This window comes from Phascolarctos cinereus, unplaced genomic scaffold (assembly GCF_003287225.1).
Source record: "Phascolarctos cinereus isolate Bilbo 61053 unplaced genomic scaffold, phaCin_HiC Scaffold_726;HRSCAF=1367, whole genome shotgun sequence".
NCBI classification, from domain to species: domain Eukaryota; kingdom Metazoa; phylum Chordata; class Mammalia; order Diprotodontia; family Phascolarctidae; genus Phascolarctos; species Phascolarctos cinereus.
In genome coordinates this window covers 283412040-283427779 of record NW_027556098.1, presented here as the reverse complement: position 1 = coordinate 283427779, position 15740 = coordinate 283412040, and the positions used below count along the sequence as shown (strand labels likewise).

At 38.4% G+C, this 15740-nt stretch overlaps 1 protein-coding gene across 2 annotated transcripts in view; it reads right to left on the bottom strand.

The window, feature by feature from the left end:
• Positions 1-5508: 5508 nt before the first annotated feature.
• Positions 5509-15740, bottom strand: part of PANX1 (pannexin 1) — a 54314-nt gene continuing 44082 nt past the window's right edge. The window contains exons 3-5 of one of the 2 annotated variants that reach the window (XM_021000694.2): positions 15397-15620; positions 11626-11873; positions 5509-9716 (exon numbers count right to left, since the gene is read on the bottom strand). In XM_021000694.2, coding sequence (XP_020856353.1) covers positions 9628-9716; positions 11626-11873; positions 15397-15620 — 561 coding nt within the window. In that variant the 3' untranslated portion in view covers positions 5509-9627. Of the gene's footprint in view, positions 9717-11214; positions 11874-15396; positions 15621-15740 lie in introns of both variants that reach the window. The other variant, XM_021000693.2, reaches the window with a different exon arrangement.

Here is a 15740-nt window from a genome sequence, read left to right as displayed (position 1 = left end):
AGAGGTATCTTGTGACAAATTCAGTCCCATGTGTTACAGCAAAGACACCAAACCTCAGGCAGGCACACAGAAGACACACAGAAGATGTCATTCTGAAATGTAGGTCAAGTCTTAGCTCTGGTACAGAAATGCTTTACCTCTGGTCTCTTCCTAAGCAGTTTGTTCTTGTTGAATGTATAATTGCTTATGCAAAATGATAATAATTTTTATAAAGTACTTTGAGAGCTGAATGAGGGGCTCATGGGGCCCTCTGTACTTAACAGTGCCTCCTTCGTTGTAATAGCTCTCAAAATGAACTGAATTATTTCACATTAAAATCTTTATGGGTATCCAATCTACCTCAAACTACCAAAGACAGAAAACTTTTCTTTTAAAATGAAGAAGTTTCCATGGAAGCCTATGTGCAATTGGATCCTTAATTTCCCATCAAAATGCAGGTTTTGTAACAGGGGGGAAAAAAAGACTATTTCTACTTTATTTAGTATTTCTACTTTATGCTGAGTTCTAGCCATGGACCTACAACTTTTGATAAATAAATCCTGATCTCATAAATATCTATACTTGCTTCTTGAAATATCATCTAATTAGTTTATGAAGGACCTAGGTTTAAATTCTGGGTATGATCTTAATACATGTGTGACTTTGAACAATGAGGAAGTTGAATAACCACTGAAGTTCCTTTTAGGGCTGTGTATCTGACATCATTCTTAACTCTTGAACCTAGTCAAGAGCCCCCATTAAGGAGGGCACCCCAGGCCAGCCATGTCTCATTCCTCTCTAAGCTACACTCCCAACTTCCTCTACCATGCCCCTATATCTTTGTCCTCAATGTCTACCTGTTTTTTCTGCTTTCTTCAGCTTTCTTTTTTATGTGTTTTCTTCTTCCATTAGAATGTCTGGCACATAGTACACACTTAATAAATGTTTTCTCGTTGATTGACATATTTTGAGAGAAATTCTTATCCCAATTCCACCTATGTACTAGAGGTGATGAAGAAGCCAGGTGTAATTTATGAAGATGGCATGGTGGATGGTGTGGTGAAATGGGTCCTGCACTTGGGGTCAGGAGAGGCCAAGTCTGTAAAAGCATGTCATTTACTTATTCTGCATTTCATTTCCTCTTCTCTAAAATGGGAATAATATAGTCCCTACTTTACAGGGTTATTATAAGAATAAAATGAGATCTCTGGAAAGCTATTTGCAAACCTTAAAGTACCATATATATTGGCTTTTTTAAATTATTATTACTTTAGGAAAATGGAGTGGGATAGGGCTGGGAACTCCTTTCTGCAATTCACATTCTGAAATTTGGATGATGAGAAAGTAGGGACTCATTGGATAGCCAGTTAACAATCATTAAGTCCTTACTATGTGCCAGGCACTATGCTAACTTCTGGGGTTACAAAGAAAGCCCAGAACAGATTCTGCTCTCAAGGAGCTCACAGTCTACTGGGGGAGACAGTAGTCAAATAATTATGCATATATAAAATATACACCATATAGGTATTCTGAAACAAAAGGCATTTGGTGGGGGGGCAATATGGTGAGGACTGGGAAAGGCCTCTTTCCCAGTAGAAAGTGAGATTTGAGCTGAGCCTTGGAAAATAGCAAAGGAAGCTAGAAGGCAGAGGTGGGAAAGGAAAGCACCTATGGCTTGAGGGACAAGTATTACAAAGGCCTGGAGGTAAGAAATGGGAGTATTTTGTGAAAGAGCCACAAGAAGGCCAGTGAAGCTGGATTACAGATTATATGGAGGACTGGGAAGGTAGGAATGGCCAGGTTGTAAAGGCCTCTAAATGCCAAACAGGATTGTATATTCGATCCTGTAGGTAAAAGGGAATCATTGGAGTTTACCGAGTCAGGGTACGGTGTGGCATGGTCAGATTTGCACTTTAGGAAAAATCACTTTGGAACTCAGTGGAAGTTGGCTTGAAGTGGGGAGAGACTTGAGGCAGAGAGATTAATTAGAAGACTGTTGCAATAATCCAAGTGAGACGTGATGAAGGCTTGGAGAGATGTTGTTTGTAGTAGATTGGGTATGTGGTGGGTAAGACTGAGAAACTGAGGATGATACCAAGGTTGTGCAACTGGGAGGATCATGGTACTCTGGACAATAATAGGGATGCTGGAAAGAGGGGAAGATTTAAGGAAAAACATAACAGATTCTGTTTTGGAAGTGAATTTGTACTAATGAACATTCAACTTAGAATGTCCAAAAACCAGTTGGTGATAAGCAAGTAGCTTAGCAGAGACACTAGGGCTGGATATATGAATCTGGGGAGTTATCTGCTCAAAGAAGATAACCAAACACAGGAGTTGATGGGATCACCAAGGGAGATTAAACAGCAAAAAGAGGAGGGATCCAGACAGAACCTAGGGGGACACCTATAGTTAGTGGGAGGTCACAGAGGAAATACCAGCACAGGAGACTGAGAAGTATAGTAGGGCTCTCCTTGGTCCTCTATTTCTCTCCATTTCATTACTCTTGGCTCCTCTCTGAACTGATAGATCTCTTTCACACAGAATCAAAGAATTCTAGAGTGGAAAGGGCATCTGTCATCATTGAGTTCGATCCATAACTAAACAACTCCACTTACATTATCTGACACCCTAAAAAAGGCCCTTGTTGACTCACGCATGGTCTATTCTAATAGCCTTCTCATTTGTTCCCCTTGCTTCAGCACCCCACTCCAATCCATCTTCCCTACAGCTGCCCGTGGTGATTTTTCTCAAGTGCAGATCTGACCATGTCACTGCCCCTACTCAATAAACTTCAATGGCTTCTCATTACCTCAAGGATCAAATATGAGATCCTCTGTCATCTAAAGCCTTTATAACTTGGCTTGTTCTTACCTTTCCAGTCTTCTCATATTTAACTTACACTTTCACTTTGTGAAAATATTTGGTAAAAAAACAAACTGCAAAGCAAATGTCAGATGTTTTTGTGTTTATTTCTGGAGAGCGTTTGTGTGGTACTCATTTATGAGTCTGAATGCACACTATTTTTCATTTTATTTTTTTCTTTTAGTCTGTTTCTTCTTTCACAACATAACTAATAAGGCAACGTTTTACATGATTGCATATATAGAATCTATATCAAATTGCTTATTGTCTTAGGGAGGGGGCGGTTTTACATGATTGCACATATAGAATCTATATCAAATTGCTTATTGTCTTAGGGAGGGGGCGGTAAGGGTAGGAGGGAGAAAATTTGGAACTCAACATTTTAAAAAAATGAATATAAAAATTGTCACATGTAGTTGGGAAAAAAATAAAATGTTATTTTTAAAACTGGTCATTCAAAAGCATAAGAAGGGATAGTAGTAAACCTCATATTGGAAATATGCAGCCACTTTAATCTGTCCAGTTGGGCAGGTGCTTGTACCTGAGGGAAGGTGATGGAAGAGCCCAAGGGCATCATTGAAATGTGCAGGGAGACTTCAAGCTGATATCCCACATGGAGTTTCTCTTCCCAAATCAAACGAAGCAAGGTCAGTTTGGGTTTTGGGGGATTATCTCTGAGGGTTCAGGAAAGGGCTGAAAGGTGTTCAGTGACCACCATGAAACCCACGTCTCCCTTTTGAGAGAAGAGCTGAATGTATGATTCCTGGCAGCTGAAGGTATATTCTCTATCTCCTTCTCATCTAGCCCAGCAATAAAATTCCCAATCAAAAATCCTGCAGTTTAAGCCTTTGAAATTCCATGATCTGGGATCTTTAATCAGGGGCTTTCCTTTTTAAATTATTGTCAGCCAGGTTTCTGAAAATCCTGGGTGCTTGAGATTCAATTGGGAGAGCAGGGGGGACAGATGGGCTATGCATGTCTTCTCACAAAGTCTGTGAACATGAATCCCATTGTGAAGAAAGTATGGCAATGCAAAGATTAAGACAACTCCGAAAGACTCATGATAGCAAATGCTATCCAGAAAGAGAACCATGGAGTCTGAATGCAGATTGAAGCATACTATTTGCTCTCTCTCTTTTTTAAAAAATTTGTTTCTTCTTTCTCGTGGTTCCTTGCATTGGCTCTAATTCTTCTTTACAACATGACTAATGTTAAATATTTAATATGAATGTATATGTTGAGCCTTTATCAGATTGCACATCATCTTGGAGAGGAGGGAGGTGAGTCAGGAGGGGGAGAAAATTTAGAACTCAAAATCTTATGGAAGTGAATATTGAAGACTAAAAATAAACTAACTAATAAAAAAGAAAGTATGACACATACATGTACACACATGCACACTTTGTTTCTTTGGAAAACTTTTACTTGGGGAAGGGAACACCCAACAGCGCAAAATTACAACATTACGTTTAATCTTTCTCTGTAAACACAGCAGCCTTGTTTATATCTTATTTCCATTTCATTTTCAGTCTCTCACCACTTTTTAATGAAAGTTTGCAAAGCTTTGTTATTGACCTTTTCAAGGAAATAAGCAATGTATTAGTACCTATAAACATCATATTGCAGTGTTTTAAAGACATTTGTGTTTTGTGAAGAGACATTTCAAGAATATTCAAGATATTTCAAGGGGGTTTTTTGTGGGGGAGGAGGAAGTGTGCTGCATCTTTTTTTCTTTTTGAGAGAGAGAGACTTACAAGGTCCTAAGCTGCTATCCTTTCCCTGTCTGCTGGGGCCATCTTTATCAAAGGAGATAGAGAAAAAATAATTTTTCTTTCAGAATTGAAAAAAACAACTGAGTACAACATTTCTCAAATTAATTTGCTCAGTAAACACTGTAGACTTCAAAATATACTGCTGGGATCCATAAATGGTGGTCCAAGGCATCTGGAGGTATAAAATATCTCCATAAAAAAAGGCCAGGGAGATTTGGCAGAAAAAAGAACAAATTAAACCTACTTCCATATCCAAAAAATTATTGTATAGAATAATTATTATTTTGGACATGAAAGTAATTTCATACTTAATATTTTATAGGGGGAAACATCAGTAGCATTGACATTGTCTTCCGGAGCCCCTAGTTTCATTAAGTACAGCATCAGGGTTCTGAAAAGCAGTATTTGGGAAATGCTGTTAGTACTTGGAGAATTCAAGTCAACAAAGCGCTTCTTAAACTGTGGGTCACAAAAAATTTGGCAACAGTAAAAGGTTTCCAAACAAAAATTAATTCAAAATCAAACATGTAATGGATCTGAGGTGCTTCTGACAGTGCTTGACTGTATTGCATCATGCAACTTCACTGCAGCCTTGCTTCTGAACACAAAGCATGCAGAGTTTGCATTGTGCATGCCCTCAGGCCATGGAATGCCAACCAAAAGCCCTGGTCAAGAGCACCACTTTGAAACAGACCTTTAACCTACAAGACTGATAGATCTACAAATAAATTTTAACATGCTATCTTCCTCCCAAAGCACAAGAGTCACTCATGGTCTAACATTATATACTGAATATCTATTATGCTGTACCACCTGTTATGTAAGATATGTTCCTCCATCTGGTAGACAGAGCAAAAGGTTCAAGAAATTTGTGGCAAACTTGCAAAGACTACACAAAGAAATTATTTATTTTATCAAGTCTCACACTATAAATGGCAAATTATCTTTATAGCTGAGATGGGAACATAAGCAAAAAAAAAACACATCCAATTCAAAGAACATTACACAGTGGTCATTTGGAGTTAATTACTAGTAATCATGTGTCATGATACTATGCCAATCTCATCAGTTTTTTGAAAAAAAGGATAGACATCAAGTTGTAGGGGGAAATGGTATTACTACCAAGAACACCATTCAGAGAGAATAATTTAATTTCTGGAAATGGAAAATTTCAGTTGACCTCCTTTCCTTCAGAGATCAGTCCATGTAATTCTGTGGCCTTCAAAATTTCAAGTCTTCATGGTCGGTCATGGTCTAAACAATTAAATTGTCCTTGATAGCTTGCAGATGTTGTCCCAATGCAGAGAATATAAGGCCCTTGACTACCCATATGCAGAAACCTGGTAGTTTTCACAGAATTACAAATAACTACATTAGTTTTGCCCAAGTACAAAGAATCACAGAAGGCCATTAAAAACCAAAGCCTCAACTCACATGGAATAGGATCTAAAAGTAATACAAATGCCATCATCTGTGGCTTGGGCTCAGCAAAATAAACAGAACAATGAACCTATGATTATGTAAGGATTAGATTTTCAGAACTTGGATTTGACCTTTAAAAAAGCTGCTCAACTAATTCCCACCTGGGCAAAGATGGTTCCACCTGCTTCATTCAGGGCAGAGATAATCGCTCTAAAGCAGGGGTGGGGAACCTGTGGCCTTCTAGGTCCTTGGGTGTGGACCTTTTGATGGAGCCCATGTTTTACAGAACAGATCCTTTTATTCAGGGGATTTGTTCTGTGAGGTTTGGATTCAGTCAAAGGGCCTCACTTGAGGGTTTCCCACATTTGGGCAAGTCCCATTGCAGAAAGTTTCAAATATTCCTCTGCAGAATGAGCAGATTTTTTCCACATCTTTGAAAGTAAAGAAAAAAAGGTTCAAAAGATATGGAAATTACTTCATTTTTCTACAGCAAAAAGATTTTACTCAAAATCATTATTGTTCTATTACCAAGTGGAATCATCATGGTATAGTGGAAAGAGGGCTAACGGTGGTACAGGATCTGAGTTCAGTGGTTCTGCCACTTAGTGGATGACCTTGGACAAGTCACCTAGCTTTCCTGGGCTTTAGTTTCCTCATTTTTAAAATGAGAACGTAGAACTCTATGACCTCTAAGGTCCCTTCTAGCTCTAGGAACCTGTGAATCAAGACTGGCTGGGAACTGGCCACTAGATAAGGTCCTGTGCAGCCAAGTCAAAGCACGTGGGACTCTGGAGAAATTATGGAAGGTATGGGGCAGCACACAATCCTTTACAGAGAAGGTAACTCATCTGTGGCATCTCCCCCTAAGTGGTAAAGAGTCTCTACATAGTGCGGAGATGGGCTTTTCATAGATGTAATGGAGCCAGCTACCCAGAGCTATTCAACCTACCTGGAGAGAGGTTAAGACTGGAGGAGACTGTGTTTCCGCTTCTTTCTTTCTTCTTCCAACCTCTGCCTTCCTCTTTCCTACTCATTAGCACCTCTGGCCAGAAAGTGGTCAGAGAGAAATAACAGAAGGCAAAATTCAGAACAGTTTTAGGTTGGTTGGTAGTAATGGATAAAATAATAAAATTCATTAGGTATAGTGCTTTAAGGCAAGGGTCCACTTAGCTAGCCCTTCTGACTTTTGTATGTCCCAAGAGCTAAGAATGGTATTTTTAATATTTTTTAAAATAATAACTTTATATTTGAAAATGAAAATGTAAAAACCATTCTTAGCTCATGGGCTGTACAAAAAAAGAGGTGAGACAAATGGTAAACTTGTTTTCAGGCTTATAAAGCACTTAATATACAATATCTCACTTGATCTTCTCAACAGCCCAGTGAGATATTATTAACACTATGAACTTTTGATGCCCATTTTTAGATTAGGTAAATGAGGCTCAAAGATGTTAAGTGATTTGCCCAAGATCACCCAGTTCATATTTCTCCTGATTCCATATCCAGAACATTTAGCTAGTTTCCCCTGCTAGCCCCAGAGAACCTAGAGCCATCAGCAAGGGTAGTATATTGGTATTTAAAACTCTGAAAATAAGACTAAAACAGGCTGCATGAGGGGGACACTCAAGATTTTCTAAAAAAACATATTTATACTGTAAACCATGCTCCTGTCATCAGGAGAGCTGGGCTTGAGCATCTCTGATACGAACACATACATGATAATGTAACGCATGGAGACCAAGCTGTCAACCTGTAAAAGGTCACAAAGAAATACATTCTAAAAGGTAGTACTACAAACTCAAAGAGTATCATGAAACGGAAAAAGATTTTTAAACACTGACTTCTTAATGCACATCATCAGCTATTCCGGAACTCCAGTCACAGAAAAATCAATCTATTTTTAAAAAAACGATGAGAGGCAAATACTGATTTATGCAACTGTTCCATAAATAATTACACTGGGTGAATAACCAGGCCTGACTAGTGAAGATTCAGGTTTGCTCAGCTAAAAACCACTATTCACTTCTAACTATAAACATGGCTTACCATCAAGATCACAATGAGAGGTTCACAAATGCAATTTTTAAGAGGATTTATATCATAAAATTTAAATGGAGGTAAGATCTATGGTAGAGGTGGGGAACTGCAACCCTTTGACTGAATCCAAACTTCATAGAACAAATCTCCTTAATAAAAGGATCTGTTCTGTAAAACTTGGGACCCAAGTCAAAAGGTCACACCCAAGGACCTAGAGGGCCACATGTGGCCTCGAGGCCGCAGGTTCCCCATGATGGTTCTGAATTCTCACTTGAAAGAATTGTCTCATCCACTCACCTGTACATAGCACATCTCTACCTATTATTATTTAAAAACTGCCTATAAAATTTTTCTGCAAAACAAGTGGCCAAATGGCTTTAGTACCACGACTTGAATCCTTTCCAAAAAGTACATATTTTGGCAGGAATGACATAATGCTTTCTGACAGAAATCCAATACAGGTTTGCCTCACTTTTAAGCCAAAGAAATGTCCCCTTGAAGCTGTATTTCAATTGAATCACATCTTAGATGCATTAGGTGAGCTCAGGGTTTGAAGAAACCCCGCAGGAATTCCCTTTTGGGAAGTGGCTCCCTTTGCAATATGAAATATTCTTTCCCGTAGTTTTCCACTTTGTCAGCTTGGATGTCTGTGCCTGGGTTTTTAAAGCAAGGCTGTATTTGGAGTCATCCAGATGTGGGCTTAACAAGTTCTTTTTGTCTTCATTTTAACTAGCCTCTTTCAGGTTAGTGTTCCCTACACCTCGGACTTCCTGACTTATATGTTTGTTTGACAACACTTTGCTGCAAAAACAACAACAAGAAGCCCAAACCAAACCCCCCCCCCAAAAAAAACCAAACCCAAACTAAAGCCTTTGTTTGAAGGCATTAGACTGGTCTGACATAGAAACTGCTTAAATGGAGACCAAAAAACCTACAATATAGTACAAAAGCTTTAACAATAGAGTCTAATTTTTATTATCCCCAAAATAAGACACTTAGGAGGAAGTCAGTTTTTTCTATACACCTGCTATCCACATATACCTTGCAGGACACTTTGTGGTCCAACAGTGATCATTAAGTACCCCAGGAGCTTAATAATACTTGACTTTTATTTTTTGTAAGTTCATATCTTCATGTTGATGTGAAATTGATCATCATTATCTTCCACAGAACAGCTTTTCTCTAGATCTCTTGCCAGTGCCACACTTCTTTTTACACCTTAACTGTTTTATTATTTATGTATTAAAATGGTTCTAGCAGCTATACTGGAGGCAGTCTGCTTAGCTCTCAGGTAATTCATTCAATATGTTCTTAAACCTCCATTACCTTGCCTCTTGCTCACAATACTGAGAATCTTTGAGCTCATCACCCCAGTGCAGACACTAGATCAGTTCCTTGCCATCCTCACCAAATGTGTACCCATTGTGAGTTGGGCTCAATTCAAGGTGGGTAAGAGCCTGATCCTTTGACTTCTCTAATCAGCAAGGCTTGCACCATAACTGGGATGCCACTCTTCATAAAAGTCACAACACTGAAAGTTAGTGGGAAAGGGTCATTGTGAAGACTCTAGAAGTCTCTGGCGAATTTTCTTCTCTTCATTGTTTGCTTTGGCTTCGTTGCTTAAATCCTGATCTGTCAAAACTGAAACAAAACAAAACCCCCACATTTTAGATGGCAGCTTTAATTGAGGGGAACCAGTCTCAACCTCTAGAAGCCGCTTTTCTCTTAACTGATCTGGATGGACTCTGCAAAAGGTCCCCCTTTACTTCACCAGGTTTTGGCTTTTAGGTATTTGTAAGCATTTTTAAGTCATTCCGAGACAACCATTCAAATCAACAATTACATGAGAACTTTGACCCTTTTGAGTCTAAGGTTAATTGTCACTATACGATGTCTTTTAAAAAAAATCACTAAAAGTTTCTACCAGAATTATGGAAACTGGAAATAGGATATTTTTGAAAACATGAACACTGATTTGGCTTGGCATCCCAAAACTGTCAAAGTATTTAACTACATTTGAGAACTTAAATTTTGTCTTTTAGTCAGCTTAATTAAGCATTTGGTAGGCTGATGAGGCAAATAGAGCTCGCTGGGGCAGAGGAAGCATATATGAATTCTCGTTAGTTGGCCAGCTACCCTTTGATTTGCCCCCTTTGTCAATAATCTGAAAATTGTTCTTTCCATTATAGAAGTATGTGGGTTAATTGTGAAATCTGTTACACTGACAAAGACTCACCAGACAGACAGAGGGTTCACATACAAATAAGCATATCTTCATAGTTATACTTCAACTTCAACAGATCTGGCTTGGTTTTCCCAGAAGTATCAAATGATTTAAGCAAATTTTAGAATTTAAATTTTGTTTTTAGTCAATTTTGACCATACCACAAGCTGTACCTCAACTTCAAGAGGCAGACAAAACACAGCTGAGTCAGTACTTGTCTGAGACATAATTCACTGAAGGCTGGAGAGATCCTCAGAACTCGGAGGGAGTGTGGAAGCCCTGTAATGGGAGGGGTACACATATGCATAGATAGGTAGGAAAAAGAAAGACAGGAGATAAATAGGAAATAGATGAAAGAAAGGTATATAAAGATAGATATAGATACAGGTAGATCTAGAGATTGATAGATATAAACATGTGAGATAGATATAGAGATTGATAAAGATATAATATAGATACAGATAGATGGAAGATAGATGGGAGAAAGAGTTATATAAAGATAATTATAGATATGGGTAGATATAGATATACAGATATGGTTATAGATGGAAACATAGATAGATAATATACATTATATATGTATTATACTATATGCTATATTATGTTATATAGAAATACAGAAACACGGATGGATAAATAGACATATAGGAGACAGGGAGGCAAAGAAGCTGGGAAAGAGAAAAGGAAGATGAAAGGAGGGAGAGTAAAAGGGGTTCTGTGGGTGTCTCCTCTTTAGAAGTCTTTAGGATGATACTGTCCTTCTCCACACTCCTTATCATCTTCACCTAAAATAACACTAAAATATCGTTTGAACTTTCAATAAAGGTGGTGATAATATCTATGTCTACCCCAGAAAGAGCAGCTAACAGTACTCTGGGGGCTGCCCTTCACCAATGACCTTAAAGACATCCCTACCGTTGAGCTCTGTCACATCATTCCCAGGTTCCGCTCCCTTTTTCTCTGCAGGCTTGGTGGTTTTACCATCTACGACATCAGTCTTGATCATCCCAAGGTTAGACAGGAGTAGCATGGGGTCAATCCCCTGACTGTTGTTTTTAATGTTCTCCAGGACTTTAAGACACTTAAAGGACTTAAGCTCACTTATATTTTCTTCCAGGAAAAGATAATAGAGACTCAAGTCATTGTATTCTTCTGACTTGAAGTGCAGGATATCAAAGGTGGGCAGGATTTCATAGACTTTGAGAACGTCAGTTTTCTGTCTAAAGGGAACCAAGAATGTGTACATGACCACGGGCGCCAGCAGAGCATAAACCACCAGGTTAATGAAACTGAGAAGCTGGAAAATCCCAACTGCAATGAGCTTACACTGAATCTGCTCTGGAACTGTGCTGTCATTCTTCAGGATTCCCGACTTGATGCTGCAGACAAACTCATCAGTCAGGGAGGAAAGGCTGAAGTAATAACCCAGGTAGACACAGGCCAGCAGTATAATTATGAAGGTCACGGCCCGGCAGATGAGGTACTTGACTATTAAGTTCTTTGACTTCTTCTTTGTCTTCAAGTACTGTTCCACTATTGGGTATTTGAAGTGGCTTTCAGAGATTTCCCAGAGACTTTAAAAAAAAAGAGAGAGAAAAGAAAAATTAGAATGATTAAGTAAAAATTGAATTAGAACCTCATAGAATAGGTGGGATGGGTCTACACTTCCATACATTCAATACTATTATGTAATGAACCAAAGCTACAACTTTATAAGGGCATGAATAGATGTGGTCAAAGAAATGGTGTTTCTACATTAAATCTTGCAGAGCTTACTTTATTTTTAAATATATTTTTACTTATTTCATTATTTACCAATTACATGTAAAATTTTTAACAAGCATTTTTTAATATTTTGAGTTCCAAGTTCTCTACCTCCCTCCCACCCCCTGCCTCAAGTAATTTGATATTGATCATGCATGTGAAGTCATGCAAAATTTCCATGTATATTTCCATATTAGCCATGTTGCAAAAAGAGACAAAAAAATAAAACAAGAAAAATAAAGAAAGTAAAATAAGTACACTTCAAATTGTATTCAGAATTCATCAGCTCTTTCTCTGGAAGTGGATAGCATTTTTTATTATGGGTCCTTTGGAATTGTCTTGGATCATTGTCTTGACCAGAGTAGCTAAGTCTTTCACAGATGATCATCTTTACAATATTGCTATTATTGTGTACAATATTCTCCTGGTTCTGCTTACTTCACTTTGCATGTGTTCACAGAAGTCTTCCCAGGTTTTCCTGAAACCATCCTGTTCATCATTTCTTATAGCACAATAGTATTCCATCACAATTATATACCACAGCTTGTTCAGCCATTTCCCAACTGATGGGCATTCCCTCAATTTCTAATCTTCTGCCACCACGAAAAGGGCTGCAATAAATATTTTTGAACACATAGGTCCTTTCCTCTTTTCTTTGATCTCTTTGAGATATCGACCTAGTAGTGTTGCAGGGTCACAGGGTATGCACAGTTTTATAGTCCTTTGGGCATACTTCTAAATTGTTCTACAGAATGGTTGGATCAATTCACAGCTCCACCAGCAGTGTATTAGTGTCCCTATTTTTCCACATTCCCTCTGGCATTTGTCATTTTCTTTCTCAGTCATGTCAGCCAATCTAATAGGCTTGAGATGGTACTTCAGAGTTGTTTTAATTTGTATTTCTCTAATCAATAGTGACTTAGAATATTTTTATGTGACTATTGATAGCTTTAATTTCTTCCTCTGAAAACTGCCTGTTCATATCCTTTGACCATTTATCAAATGGGGAATAGCTCTTATTTTTTGTAATTTTGGCTCAGTTCCTTATATTTGAAAAATGAGGCCTTTGTCAGAGAAATCTGTTATAAAAATTTTCCCGCAGTTTCATTTTCCTTCTAATTTTGTCTGTATTAGTTTTGTTTATGCAAAAGCTTTTTTTTATTCCATGTAATCAAAATTATCTGTCTTACTTCCTGTGATTCCCTTTTATCTCTTTTTTGATCACAAATTCTATTATCCATAGATGTGAGAGGTACATTTATCCGATATCACCCTTTTTGTCTAAACCATTTATCCATTTTATCTTATCTTGGTATACCATGCCTAGTTTGTGCCAAACTGCTTCCCAGTTTTCCCAGCAATTTTTGTCAGATGCTCAGTTCTTATCCCAAAAGCTTGGATCTTTAGGTTTATCAAACATTAGATTACCATGGTCACTTACCACTGTGTATTGCATACCTAGTCTATTCCACTGATCCACCACTCTATTTCTTATCCAGTAAGATTGTGTTGATAATTACTATTTCATGTTAAAGTTGGGATCTGTTCCGTGTTTGTGTATGTGTGTGTGTATGTGTCTCAACCTTTAGGTTTTTTCCCACTGCTGTTTTCAGAGCTGTTTCTGGGGGGTTTGGAAGTTTTCAGTGCTTCTAAGATGGTATGATCTGGCGAGAGGTGTGATCATTCCTGGTCTGCACTCTGGTCCTTACTGCAGAGGTCCCTGATCCCCTGTAATTGTAATCAATACAAGGGACTCAAGGCCCCTATTCCTTTGGGACCAGAAATAATAATGTTCCTCAGATCTTCTGTTCCCTCTTGGCCCAAAGTGTTCATCTCTGCCCTTGAACCCAGAAGTGGGTATAAGCAATGGAGCTGCCAGATAGTGTCTGGTCCTGTATTCAGTGTTAACAGTCCTATACGTTAGCATTCATCTCCTATAATCTCTTTCTGACCCATTACCAGGTCCCCTTACCCTCTCTTGCTTGAGAGCTCCAAAGCTGCTGCTGCTTCTGTTGCCACAACTAGTCCTACCCCTGGTATTTCATCTGTGTGGATTCCAGGCCAGCCTCCACCCACATATCACTGATCTCTCTTTCCTACTTTCTAAGTTGTCTTGGGCTGAAAAAATATTTCAGTCTGACCTTTTGTTAGCTCTGCCATTCCAGAATTTGACTTGAGGTATTATTTTAAAGTTGTTTGGAGGGCAATGTTGGGAGAGCTTAGCTGGGTCCTTTTTCTACTCCACCCTATTGGGTCCTAATAGTCCATAGTATATTTTATAAGGACCGTGATTCATATACTTTTTGTCACCAAAGTCAGCCCTTTTGAAGGGAATTTAGAGAATGTCAAGTTCAGATGCTTATTTCATAAGTGAAGAAAGTGAAGCTCAAAGAAGGTAAGTAACTTTTGAAAGGCCACATGGTGAGTTTGTGGGACTCCAACCCAGGTCTTCTGACTCCAAGGTCAGTGCTTCTCCTACCATGACATGATGGGATCCAACAATCAAGAGAGCACCATCCTTGTTCAAGGCAAAACCCAAACACTGAAGAGTAAAGCAATGTCTTATTATTTTATCCCCAAAAGGCAACTAAAAGACATAGGTATAGTAGGCCAAGGAAGGAATGCATATAACAACTTTACAATTAGCATAAAGTATGAAAAATGAATCCTTAAAAGTATTCCCACTATTCAAATTCACAATGAATATTTCTAATAGGCTGGAACCAATTGCTATATTTTATATTATTATAACCTTGAATAGTGTGAATTCAAATACATGTAGACATTTCGGGGGATTCATATTCCCACTAATTGAGACCTAGCTGTATAATTGCCTGAGTCCTCACAACCGAAAAAGAAGAGAAAGGGGGGAAATGGCATACACAAATATACATATATATGCATATGTGTGTGTATATACATATACACACACGTATGTATATTTTAATGTGTATGTGCATATGCACGTATATACATATACACATCCATACATTCGTGTGTGTTGTGTGTGTGTTTGTGTGCATATTTGAATATACACCATGACACCAAAGAGAGTTGCTATAATGCAGGAAGAAAAATACTAAGCAACTTGATAAACTAATTCACACTTTAGAAGCACCAATACCTTCTCAAATTATCCCTGATTGTTTAACCTAAAGGAAGGAGCAGGATTCTAGTGGTAGAAATGCAGGCATTATGACAGGTGGATTAGATAGAGATTTCTGAAGACTGGTTTTAAGTTGGTCTAGGCCTCAGGAATGGGGCAAGAGACTGTCAGAGGGAGGCCTGGTCCCCACATACCAAGAGTCTGTTAGAACTCCCATGCAATCTTACCTTTGCCCAACATTCTCAGCCACACTCACAAATGGGCTGGCACCATCTCTCACATCAACACCATGAACACTCTTCACAGCTTTGATGGCCCGGTTGTAAACTTTGTCAAGTTCCTCCATAATGAACTTCATATCCGAACAAAGGTGAGGGGCCGCAGTGAAACGCCAAAACAATGTAGGCATGTACAACAGTATGGCTAGCAGCAACAAAATGTAAGGGAAAAACTAAAGGGAGAAAACAAAGAGAGAGAAAACAGTCATTAACAACCAAGATTAGGAGAGAAGCAGAAAACTGGGAATTTTTACAACCGATGTCTCTGATAAGGGCCTCATTTCTAAAATATA